At 36.6% G+C, this 12975-nt stretch overlaps 2 protein-coding genes across 2 annotated transcripts; one reads left to right on the top strand and one right to left on the bottom strand.

The window, feature by feature from the left end:
- The first annotated feature begins 4753 nt into the window (after positions 1 to 4753).
- Positions 4754 to 7884, top strand: LOC120188768 (aspartyl protease family protein 2-like). The gene is made up of 2 exons (XM_039192169.1): positions 4754 to 6302; positions 7860 to 7884. The coding sequence occupies exon 1, from the start codon at positions 4812 to 4814 to the stop codon at positions 6276 to 6278; it is 1467 nt and encodes a 488-aa protein (XP_039048100.1). The 5' UTR covers positions 4754 to 4811; the 3' UTR covers positions 6279 to 6302; positions 7860 to 7884.
- Positions 7885 to 9985: 2101 nt separating this feature from the next.
- Positions 9986 to 12740, bottom strand: LOC120188769 (phosphatidylinositol 4-kinase gamma 4-like). Its single transcript, XM_039192170.1, has 3 exons — positions 11656 to 12740; positions 10719 to 11252; positions 9986 to 10124 (listed from the first exon to the last, which is right to left on the bottom strand). Exons 1-3 carry the CDS (start codon positions 12490 to 12492, stop codon positions 10071 to 10073), a joined length of 1425 nt encoding a protein of 474 aa, XP_039048101.1. The 5' UTR covers positions 12493 to 12740; the 3' UTR covers positions 9986 to 10070.
- Positions 12741 to 12975: the final 235 nt, after the last annotated feature.

Genomic DNA, 12975 nt, shown 5'->3' with positions numbered 1-12975 from the left:
TATATGGTAAAATGGAGCTTAGTTTGTTTACTTTGTTTCTCTTCTGGTTCAATAGATAAAACTATAGATACTTGTTCAAATGAAGCTTGTCAAGAAGATGCTTTAGGTGGTGATTATAGATGTGTTCACCATGCAAAGTGTCTATGAAGTGTAAATGAGTAAAACATTCAATGAATTATCCGTAAATTGTTCATATAATATTTTTCTTTTTTGTTAAAATCCGCCATGAGAAGCTAGGTAAGGATTGATTACTACCCAACTGTTATAACATATCTTATGAGGCTGCATGCTGGCTCTCCATTAGGTTGTTGTAAAACCCTGTGAACCACCACTTCTCTAAGAGCTCGTCTGATATAATCTCCATAATATGAAAAGAGGAAAAACTCTGAAAGAGAAAAACAATTCTCGATTCCTCACTAGCAACAAACCACCCCATCAACTACATACACTAATGTCTACATCATTTCCAAAACCACAACTCCTGATCTATTGCGTAAGACATGCCGATACACTATCAGGGTATGTTTGGTTCACGGAATGGAAGATTACCAGTCGGAATGTAATATTACCAGGGAATAGGATTACTGGGAATGTTGTATTTTGTGTTTGGTTGGCTTAGCAAGAATGTAAGATTACCGTGTTTTGTTAAAAGAATAAAAGATTATTGGAATGTATATTTGACCAAATTGTCCTTATTATATATTTGTTTTTAACAAGTTGAAAATATTTATATATTTTCTTTAAAAAATTTAAATTCATAAAATTTATTTATTTTTTTTTTACAAATTTGAAAATATAAAAAGGTTTAATAAAAGGGTAAACTTTTATTTTAACCCCTGAACTTCATATAAAATTTTAATTATAGATTTTTTTTGTAAATCTAAAATAGTTTAAGGATAAATTTGTAATTTAACATTCGTAGAATTTTTATTATTCAATGACAGAAAAAAGATATTTAAAAAAAATTTAAGGGCATTTTAGTCCAAAACGTCGGGAATCCAACAATACCTAAGGAAATGGAGGTAATGACATTCCCAGTAATATACCCAAAAAATTCCACTATTGGTAATCTTACATTACCGGGAATGAGATTCCCGAGCTAACCAAACGGGAGAATATTGATTTCATTCCCATGAAAATCACACATTCCCCATCCAAACACCCCCTCATTGTGAGTTTGATGTAAAAGGGGCCGATACACTATCATTGTGAGTTTGATGTAAAAGGGGTGGTACGAGGTTGTTTCAATCCATCTATTTGCTCTAATGGACTATCCTCTAAGTCCATCTCCACATCCAAAGCCACATCATTATCGTCATTAACCTGGCCCTTTAACAAAGTGATGCTTTACCCACTTTGATCTATAAAGGGCAAAGTTGTAAGCGAATTAAATGTTGGAATAGATAATGTCGACTTACCTTTTATTCAAATTGTGACTTTTTAAATTTATTTTGTGGTATCGATGATAAAAAAGAGTATTATATTTTTTAGAAGATTTTGTATCTACAAGATGTGTATGTTGTAAATGGCTAAAAAAGATTTTAAACAAATACTCTCTTGTAACTATCTCAAACTAATTAGAAAAATCCTAATAAAGTAGAAACATAACAGATATTGTCATGGATGAATGTCCAGTAGCAACCATGATCAAAAGAACTGATAAAGGGTCTTCTCCCTCCTTTAGACTGTGAAGAATGAGAAGATGAATTAAAGTTCCATAGCCCCCACTTTCACTTTGATCAGCATGAACTATATGATATACCCCAAAGAGAAATTTGTTGACTTGTTTCCCAGATCTGATATAAAGATGCCATTGTTTGGGTGCCATACATTGCCCATCATATCGCTCATGTACTGGAAATTAAGAACACTAAAAGTATAAAATGTACCTACAATACAATTACCAAATAGACCTTAGCATCTGAGGGAATCTTCAGTTGCAACTCGGCCTCCTCTTCATCATCATTTGTTAAAACAATGAAAGATTATTCCATATCCCCCTACATTGCCCACATAAGCCTTCCAAAAATTGAAGATAAAAAAAGAAAGAATGAGAAGCGTGATACAAGAATAGATGAAAAACATGAGATACAATGGTATTAATTGTTACTTATTACCCTATTATTTTTCTTAATAGTTAAAGAGGGTTGCATTGTAATTTGTTCGTTTAAAAATGGAGGGCGATTAAGATAATATTTGGTCAAAATCTTCCATGCTCATTAACAAAACACACCATACAAACGTAGTTGTTCAAATTCGAATCTTTTAAAAATAACAACACTCTCTTTTACCACTTAATAGATTAAAAAATGACATGCCATTTCAGTTACAATACTAGTACAATCTTTCATATTTTACTGTTTATAGGTGGGGAAAAATAATTTTACTCCTAATAGATATTGAACTCGTAACCTATGAGAGTTTTTAAGAATTGTTTTTAGGGTTTTACGAATAAATTATAATTTTGATAGGTAAAACTACCATCACAATTTCTATACTATACTATATTATACTATACTATACTCACAATTTTGATAGGGTTTTACGAAGAGATTTGGAGGGTTGAATTTGTAAATAATCCGTCTAAAAATGCCAAATGGTAATTGAATATAAAATAAACAAATGTTGAGGATTAGATGGCCTAGAATCACGGTGCGAGTTAAGGCAAAGAAAAAACAAAAGCTTCAATTTATCCGTGATGTTTGTTGGCCACCCTCATATTATAATGGCGTGTGGTCCTCTCTCCACCTTCTTTGATGTGAATTATTATTATATCTTCTCATAAAGGTAAGGGAAGTTTCCTTTTAAGATCTAACAGCTGACTTGTGGCTTCCAAATTTAATTACTATATTATATACACAGAGACAAACTTCACGCTGCTATTATTGGTTTCACTTTCACTTATACAACAAATGAAAACTTAAGTACTTAACCAGAAAAAAAAAGTTTGGACCTTAATTTACTGCTCAATTTCCGATGATCTCAAGCACAAATAAACTGATGCTTGCTTGATTAATCATCCATAAAAAAATTCATGATTGAAATATATAATTGATTTGTTGTTTTAAATATTTTTTAATAATATGATATTATTTCGGGAAAAAATAATAATCTTTTTACTATTGAGTTTATTTAATAGATACAGTTTGTACAAACATTCTTAGTTCTTAGATTTATGCACCAAGCATATGTATGTGGGAAGAAAGACCAAAACAAGATAAATCTTATTGAGATCGAGTAAGACATATGATGGTGTCTTATATGTACAGATAATCTGGCCAAACTACAGACAAGACTATATTATATAATATATTCCTCAATCATAGAAGTGCAAGAAGTTTCTGATCTCTATAATGGATACTGTAAATACTGTCCCATTCTTTTCCTTGCATGCACATGGCAATGCATGTATAAGTTATTTGATGTGCTATTTCAATTTTGGCGACTTTGGTAACATGGGAATGTCGTCAGAGTGTAACCAAATCTGGGAGGAGATGGATTTCGGTGAAATTTGTTTTCTGATTTAACATCAACACATAATATATATTGTTCTTTTTATTTCAATTGTCTAGGCAGACTTTACGGATAATATGGTAATAATAATAATAATAATATATAATGTATGAAAAATATTTTTTGAAATACGATAGTTGTTATGGTATTTATTAGAAGTTGTTTGGAATATATAACGATTTTTAAAAACCGTTTCAATGGCAGAACATCTAATAGTTAGTGGTGTTTCACAATTTATTAGATAATTAAGACGTATTCTAAAAATCATTATATTACCTAAACTACTTCTAATAAATATTGTAATAAACACTATTTTAAAAAAAATCATATAAAGATATTACTAGAAAAATTTGCCAATTGTCTAAGAAAGAGCATTAAGTTAAGGGTAAAGTAACAAAATTGTTCTCGAATATGGGATATTATTTTGTTGAGTTTATCGATTTTTAAAAGTTACAAAATAATCCTTCAACCATAAGACGTCGTCTTGTTGACTCTTTCAACTATTAAAAGTTACAAAATGGTCATCCGACTATCTATATATTTCAAACTCGTCCTTTTCGTTGAAAAATTGACGACCGTCTGAGTTGAATATTACCATGTTAATAGTTATATGATAAAATTTGATCTCAGAACTGTTTGAGTTGTATTTTATGGATCAACTCTCTGCTTACATTATACTGTTTGAGTCAGTGCTTAAAAGATTTTACTGTCGAGTCAGTGTTTGAAAGCAACGACGGTCCTAGTAGATATTATTAAAATATAATTTTATTATATCTCAATTAGCAAGTTAACATTAACTCAAACAACTATTAATTTTTTTAAAGAGATATGATAAGTTTAAAACATATAAATATTCATATGATCATTTTGAAACTTTTAATAAACGAGAGACTCAACAAAATATCATTTTAAAATCAAAAGAACATTTTATAATTTTTAATAATAGAATAACTTAACAAAACTAGTGAATGACCATTTATTTACTCTACTCTTAAGTTAATTAGCACAGTATATAATTAATGCATGTGGAGTATAGCATCCAAATAAGTAGATAATTAATTTCGTAATTAGTGGCGGTGCATTTTGGTTCACACCAGATCTCGTGTTTCAAACCTCCAGAAGGGTAAGACAGACATTTCGACTGTTCAATCAGAACGTGATAAAAGTAAAAGCTACCAACTAAATACTGTAATAAAGTAAGTGCCTTTGACACCTTTTACATTTCATTATTTAAACTGCTCTCTACGCTCCATCATATTCGCCATTTTCCTTATCCTTTGTCACTCTCACTCTGATCAATGGGGGGAAAATCGAAGAACAAGCTTCTCTTTTTTTCCTCCATCGCCCTCCTTTTAATTTCTTTCTACCCCGCTTTTTCCTCTCCTTTCGAGCTCCAAACCCTACTCCCCCGCCCTCTTCAGTCACCGCCCACTCTCTCATGGCACGACTCCGAATTCGAATCCAACTCCATCGAAGAAACCTCTCAATTCGACCCTGTTAGTTCCAACACCACACTGGAGGTGCAATTAGAATTGCACCACGTAGATGCTTTGTCTTCCGAAGATGCACCGGAGCGACTCTTCGACTTACGACTCCAACGCGACGCCCTCCGTTCCGGAACAATATACTCTGTCGTTTCGGAAGCCGTTGCCCGGAACTCTCCACGCGCGGCCGGGAGGCGTTCTGGGTTCAGCAGTTCTATTATTTCCGGACTCGCTCAAGGGAGTGGAGAGTACTTCACGCGCCTTGGTGTGGGTACTCCTGCCAGGAATCTTTATATGGTTCTCGACACTGGTAGCGACGTCGTTTGGGTCCAGTGTTCACCTTGCAAGAAATGCTACTCACAATCCGACCCGATTTTTGACCCAACTAAATCACGATCTTTCGCTGGTATTCCCTGTGGATCCCCACTTTGCCGCAGCTTGGATTCATCGGGATGCAGTCGACGCCGGATGTGTCTTTACCAAGTATCCTACGGTGACGGTTCGATTACTTTCGGTGACTTCTCGACTGAAACGTTGAGCTTCAGAAGAACCTCAGTGGGACCGGTGGCGCTCGGTTGCGGTCACGACAATGAAGGGTTGTTCGTTGGTGCGGCGGGTTTGTTAGGCCTTGGTAGGGGGAGACTATCATTCCCCTCCCAAACGGCACGCCGCTTCAACCGGAAGTTCTCTTACTGTTTGGTCGACCGGTCTGCGTCGTCTAAACCATCATCCTTGATTTTCGGCGACGCTGCCATTCCCCGAGGCGCCTTGTTCACTCCGTTGTTAACAAACCCAAAGCTCGACACTTTCTACTACGTCGAACTACTCGGGATCAGTGTGGGCGGGACACGTGTCCCCAAGATCACCCCATCACTGTTCACAATGGATCAAGAAGGTAACGGAGGGGTCATCATCGACTCGGGCACGTCCGTCACCCGCTTAAACCAACCCGCTTACATCGCAATGAGGGATGCGTTCCGTCTCGGGGCAAGGAATCTAAAACGGGCACCCGATTTCTCGTTATTCGACACGTGTTTCGACTTGTCGGGGCAGACTTCCGTTAGGGTACCGACAGTGGTGTTGCATTTCAGAGGAGCCGACGTGTCGTTGCCGGCGACGAACTATTTGATACCGGTTGATAGCAGCGGGACGTTTTGCCTTGCTTTCGCGGGCACAATGAGCGGAATGACCATAATTGGGAATATCCAGCAACAGGGATTCCGGGTCGCATATGATTTAGCGGGTTCCCGTATCGGGTTTGCTCCCCGTGGATGCGCTTAAAAACGGCGGCGCTTTTCTCTTTTTAACATTTTTCAATTGCAAGGGACAAAGCTCCATCCCTGGCTTTATTTTATTTTTCGGTGATTTTTTTAGGGTAAATCTGTGTTGGATAAGAATGCAAGGAAAAGATAATAAGAAACTTAGCTGTTTAGGAATAGAGAATGTCGTTTGGCGGGATTTCACGTGTTGTCCGTTGTACTTTTTCAAACACCATTAATGCAAGAAAGTATTTTTAATTTAATAAAATAAGACTTTTTTTAAAAAAAATAAGAGAGCATGGACATCGGCCAATGGAATCGTATTTAAATATTTATAATGACGTTATGATTATTGTTCTAATATTTTATTTTGAGTATACTTATTGCTTGTTTTTGTTGCCTTTTGAGGCTGGAAGAGAACATATTACAGAGTAAATGTTTAGCTAATAAGAAATGAATTTGGCCTGTGGCTGTGGGGAGTGAAGAGGGTTCCGTCCAACGCTAATTAAGCAGGTGGAGGCGGTATGTCAATGGGGGTTGGAATTTGGATTTGTAATAAAGTAATTTGCTAAAGTCAAGCAAATTGCTTTTTGATGTAGTTGAAGGCAAAGGGAAATTTGTCAAAATCGGTTGTTAAATTATTGAAATTATAATCTAATTTTTTAAAATCTAAGGCTTTTTATTTTAATTTATTATGTCTTTCGAATTTATATTTAGTGAAATGTACGATCTTAGACAATTTTTTGATCGTTTGGGCAACTAAATAAGCATGAAAACACATCTTGTGAAAATATAAGCTTACCAAAGGCTCAAACAAACTTTCAAGATTTTAATAGATACGGAAATGTAAACACCAATGAGGCTATTATAGCAACTAAGAGAGACAATAAAATCAAAGAGAACAAAGAATAAAGTGACAAGAAATGACCATCCAGCTCAGTTGGTATAACACAATGTTCTTAACCTTGAAGTCGTGGGATCGAGTCTCATGAAGGACATTTTATAATTTGAAGGTCTCCTACGAAAGCTGCTCTTAACTTAGTGTCGGGGGCATTCTACTATCTTATCTCCCCCTTACCTCATTACATATGGGAACAAGAGACAATCATTCTCATTCTATTACTCTTTAAGAGAATGAGAATGAATGTAATGAATTACAAGTAAGGTGAAAAATCTCTATTTATAGTTGAACTCGTATAATAAATGACTTGGATCAATTTATAAATATAATTAATATGTGTTTACATCATATAAGATACTCGAAATCACATCAAATCATATATATTAACATCAATTAGGATAAAAATTTTATGGATAAGTGTTTACATTGAATATGATAAAGTTTATCTACAATCTTTCTTGGTTTGATATCATTTGTCTTTTCCACAAAGTTAATGTGAACATATATTGTCTAACATTCTTCAGTGATGAATCGAGTGTGGTGATCTTCGTAAGCCTGATACCCTACACATAATTTCTTTGACAAATACTTGCGCACACATCCCAGACCTAAATTAACGGGTCGTGACAAATTTTTATTAAATATATTTTACTCAAATTTGAGAACATTTCGGTTTCAAATTTTTTTAAACTAGAGTCGAACTTTAATTTTTTATTTCAAATCGAATTTAATAAGTTTAAACTCATGAATTTTCAAATTGAATCGAACTCCCCTTTATATTTTTCAAATCAAATTGAATTCAATAATATTCAAATTCAATACATCTTACTTACAGCCCCAAGTAAACCTATACTCAAAAGAAACACGTAAATTCTCTAAATTTACACAAAAATAGAAGGGTACGACGTAGTGCTTACCTAAGCTTGGAGTTGGATGTGTTAAAGTCACCGTCAGTGGCCATGTGAGGGAATGGACTGACATATATAGTCTATCCAATATTGTTAAAATATGATTTGCTTTCTTTTCTTCGATTTGGGATGATGAGTTGAACCTCCACTGCAGTCACGGCTCCAAATTGGTGGTTCCCTCCACCTGTTCTGTTTCACTTCGTTATAAATCTTTACCTACCTTCGTCGTTTTCACTCTCAAAACAAAGCAGCAGGAGCTAAGACCACCTTCGTGAAGGCTATTTACAAATGAAAATTTTCGATAGGAAGATTCCTTTTTCACATCACACTTCACTTACCTATTCTCAAAACTTCTATGGACCTTAAAACTTACATAGAATTGCCAGACGGGGAAAGATGAATGTTATTTGGGGAAGAAGAACAAGGAATGAATAACGAATTGGGGTAACGATCCTGATCATCATATTATACATAGACTTGATATGATAATTTTCAGATGACTGCTTGCCATAGTTCATGCATTGTAGTAAGTTATATTCACCGTCTGATGAGAAAAGGATTGTATTTATTCATTGGTCTAGGTAAAAAGGTCCATCGATATTATCGTCGTTTCCCATTTAATCGGGGAAGAATGAACCATTTTAGCTTGTCTTCATAGTCTGGTTAGTGCTGATGAAGACAAGCTAAAAGAACATACCGATATTACAGTTCTTATGCTCTCCTAACTCACTGGCCCAAGAATCGTGTTGTGCATTAGTTTTGATTGATAAAAGAACAGAACATGAGAGCCCTCTCCATATAATGATGAAATTGTTATTTGTTGATTTTCGCTTAGACAAACCTTAATTGTATGTTTTGCTCTTTAACCAGAATGCTCCATGTGACCCAAACGTGAACCACTATGAAACTTGAATTTGTTCATTGCCAGCCACTTGAATTTCAATCCCTATATTCAACAGTATATTAGAATCTTGTTAAATTTTCCTGAATGCTAACATGCCTTACATCTTGCGTCATTCATGTTTCGGCCAGTTTTCTGTCTCCATCTTTGAAGCCTTCCACAGCTGGGTATTGGTCCTTTTTCTTCGTTTCATGTGGGATGAAGTTGAAGCTCTCAACTATGTGGGGAATGCTACGAAACTCATTTGTAAAGGCACCCAAAGAAGCATTAAGAGACACGTACTGAATGGTTAGGGATACCAATGATGGCCTTATTATATAAAAGCTCAAAAGGCCTACCAAGAAATCAATTACTCACTTCATACACCTAGGTGAGGACTGAAATCCTGAATCCAAAAATTTCAGGGAAATGGAACTCAAAAACCTATGGAGTGGTCCTAACGACTTAGGGTGATTTATTCCCTTTCGGTGACTTGAATTCGAACAGCGGTGTCGGTAGGGGTGAGGCAAAATCTGAGTAGTATAAGACATTCAAAAACAATATTAGCCAAATGAAAAGAAACCTATGTCTTTAATTCAAATTTCAAAAGACCAACAAACACATCTTGATAAACAATTGAAATATTGTGAATCTCTAACTGGCAATCTGTAAAGTGCCATAAAGAATAGAGAATCGCCTGAGGAGAAATAAGTACCAGAAGGAATTATGTGCAACTACTAAGCTATTAACTATGATAAACCAGCATTCTCTGAATCAATTCTATCAAATTGTTTCGAGATAGTGTTTTCATAACCCATCAAGATGGCAATCCATGATCTGAGAGAGAGTCTCAAGAAACGCAGCTTCACTTGTGCCTGGAAGTACGGAATCCTGTGCTTCTTGGATCATTTGCTCAATTACAGATTCCTCCTTCAAATTCTCCCTGCACATTATACTTCCAATTGCAAAGGGTGTGAGTCCTCTATCTGCACCCTTTTTGAGCAGCATGGTGGAAATGCGGAGTGTGCGTGCACATTTTGGTGACATATTCCATCCAAGGAATTTCAGAAGGGCAATATCATCTTCAGCGTCCAGTGATTTTATATAATCAATTGTCTCAGGAGACTATGGTTTGCGAACTTGAGGCCAATACAGCCACTCAAATGTGCAATCTTCAAACTATAGAAATAAAAACAGAAAATATTATTAGGGATAGTTTTCAGGTCACAGCAAAAGCAATATGTAAAAGATAATCCAGAAAAGACCCAAAATGTGCAATCTCAAACTATAGAAACAGAAAATATGATTAGTGTTTAGGCTTCAAGACACAAAAGCAACATGTAAGATAATATAAGAGCCAAAAATCGGAAAGTAGTGAAACCAAAATGACTGTGCAACGATACTCGTAAGCACCATACAAGACAAAAAACACCCCCATAAAATTTAGGCACAGAATCACACTGGCAACAGCACTGAGCTTGCAAGATAGGTTAGTGAATCATGATTATCATAGGTTAGTGAATCATGATTATCATCATTTTAGCAGAGCATAGTAGAGACTCCTGCCTCAGTAACATTGAATACAAGTTTTCAAGTTAAATTCACAGTTGCATTCAACCATCCTGAGCAAGTGTGTAACATTTAGTCTAGAGGAAGAACCTAGAAACAATAAAATAACAAAAGGTATGGATAACTAGTTAAAAAGACAAAAACAAAGAATGGTAACATGCATGAGGTAGCAGGAAATTAAGAATCATCAGGGGGCTAACTTACGCTTTCAGGCAAGCAATAGCCATGATCGATGGGAATCAGCAATGTCTGCCCGTCTCTATCTTGGCTCAATAAAATATTTCCAGCATGCCTATCAGCATTTGCCAATCTTATATCCAACACACAGATTTTATGTACTTGCTCGACTGGAAAGGACCCAGGACCTATATCCTCACAACTTCCATTGTTTTTCACAAACATCTGCAATGATCCAATCTTGACTGTTGCCAAACCATCTGGGTTGTTAAACCCAGCATGCAAACACTTGATTAGAGCAGTAGGAGTGACCCCAGCAAAACCCTTCTCATCACCATATAACCTGCATTGTCCTTTCTTAGGGTGATCCAAAATATAAGCCGCGACTTCCCTGAATGCTCCTTCTCCAACTCGCGTACCCTTTTTCAACCCTTCACCATCTGATGACACCGGTAATTGTCGAGGATTATTTACAGCTAAAGGCTCTTCATCAATTGGCTTAAAAACAGAAACAAATTGTTGGCCTGTTGAATCTTGCATGAAATAAACTCCTCCAGTCCCCTCTAGGGATGGCAATATGACCCGAACCCGACGGGAAACCCGAAACCCGGTCAAGTTCGGGTCGAATGATAACGGGTCGGGTTCGGGGATATTTTTCGGGGATTTGTTCGGGTCGGTTCGGGTTCGGGGCAAGGTATCCCCGCCCTGCCCCGATTATATATATATATAATATTTTATATTTTTTATATTAATTATATATATAATATTTTATATATTTTATATTAATTATATATAAAATATTTTCGGGTCGGCTTCGGGGACGGGGCAAAAAAAAACCCCGACGGGGTGCTCCGATAAAAAGCCCGTCGAGGATCGGGTCGGGGTCGGGGACGGGGATTCATTTCGGGTTCGGAGACGGGGCGAGCAAAACCCGCCCCGAACCCGACCCGCCATTCCTAGTCCCCTCCACAGACCTAATTGGAATTTTCCCACTGTACAATCCATCGTAGGTGGAGTTAATCATATCCACAATGACTGGAGGTAGTTCAAATTCAGGATTAACAATAACAGGCTCAAATACAAAATCACTATTGGGGGGCTTCATTGGTTCAACCTCTTTATCAGCTTCATATCTTCTAGGATGGTTCTCTTTGTCACCAACATCACAATCTTGCTTGTGTTTCAATTCTGGTGCCACAACGGACAACTCGAAATTCTTAGCAATAGGCTTAGCCCTAACTTTGGCAGATTTACGGACCAATAAATGCAACACAGCATTGTTGTTCTTACATACATCATCAATAAGCCTCTGATCCTCTAATTGCTCCCCATCACAAACAACTTCTTGCTCATCAAGATCAGAAAAATGTTTCTCCCTCTCGGCAATCTGCTTCTTCACATAACCAACATCACGCCCTCTTTCAACATGAAAGGTAAATTCTTTTCCAGCCGTAGTCTTGACGTTAATGACCTGAAGATCAGAAAGCCTAAGAACCAAGTGTAGAACATTTCCATCGTTCACTCCGTAGTCACGGACAAGTGAAATTCTCCGTGCCAGCTCCCGGCCTCCGCAAACCAACTTCTGATTCTTCACAACAAAACCTTTATAGGATTGAATGCGTAGCTTCAAGGATTCAATAGAATCCGATTCCAAAACTCGCATAGGAACCATGGATTCGGAAAGGGCCAAGTATATCCAAATTGATTCGTTTTCACAAAGACCCCAGTCAGGATACAAGTGATCAGGAGGGATCAAAGGTTCTTTTCGAACCGGAACAACAGCAAGACCAGCCGACGACATCGTTGACGGTGAAAACTTGACTCTAAAAAGAATGCTAAAATCTTAAGACTACGCTGTACAAAATCTACAATAGTTTTCCCCACATTCCTTTACAACCTAACCAGTTCTATACAAGCGAGAATCCGAAAAAAATTGAAACCATAGGATTCAGAAGCGAATCCCACGGCTCAATTCATCTCGATTTGCAAGGCTAGAGATTAGATATTTCGGAGCTGTTAAAAGTGAGGACGATGGTTCTTACCGGAAGAAAGGAGCAACGAGAGGATGAAGCAAGAAAGTGAAGCTTGAAATTCAAAGGTCAAATTCAGGAAATTTCTTCTGAGCCGATGGTTTGGGGAGAGAGGAAATGGGATTGGAGAAGAGAGACACGTGCGTAGCCGTCGTCGTTTTATAGTTAAAACTTGTACTACAATTGACCAATTTTTATACGTATAGATTTCATTTTTGAGTATGTCTTTTGGTACAAGGCAATACAGCTTTTGG

Source organism: Hibiscus syriacus, unplaced genomic scaffold, assembly GCF_006381635.1.
Source record: "Hibiscus syriacus cultivar Baekdansim isolate YM2019G1 unplaced genomic scaffold, ASM638163v2 tig00116951_pilon, whole genome shotgun sequence".
Taxonomy (NCBI): domain Eukaryota; kingdom Viridiplantae; phylum Streptophyta; class Magnoliopsida; order Malvales; family Malvaceae; genus Hibiscus; species Hibiscus syriacus.
The sequence above is the reverse complement of the archived record's forward strand: the minus strand, read 5'-3'. Positions and strand labels throughout refer to the sequence as shown.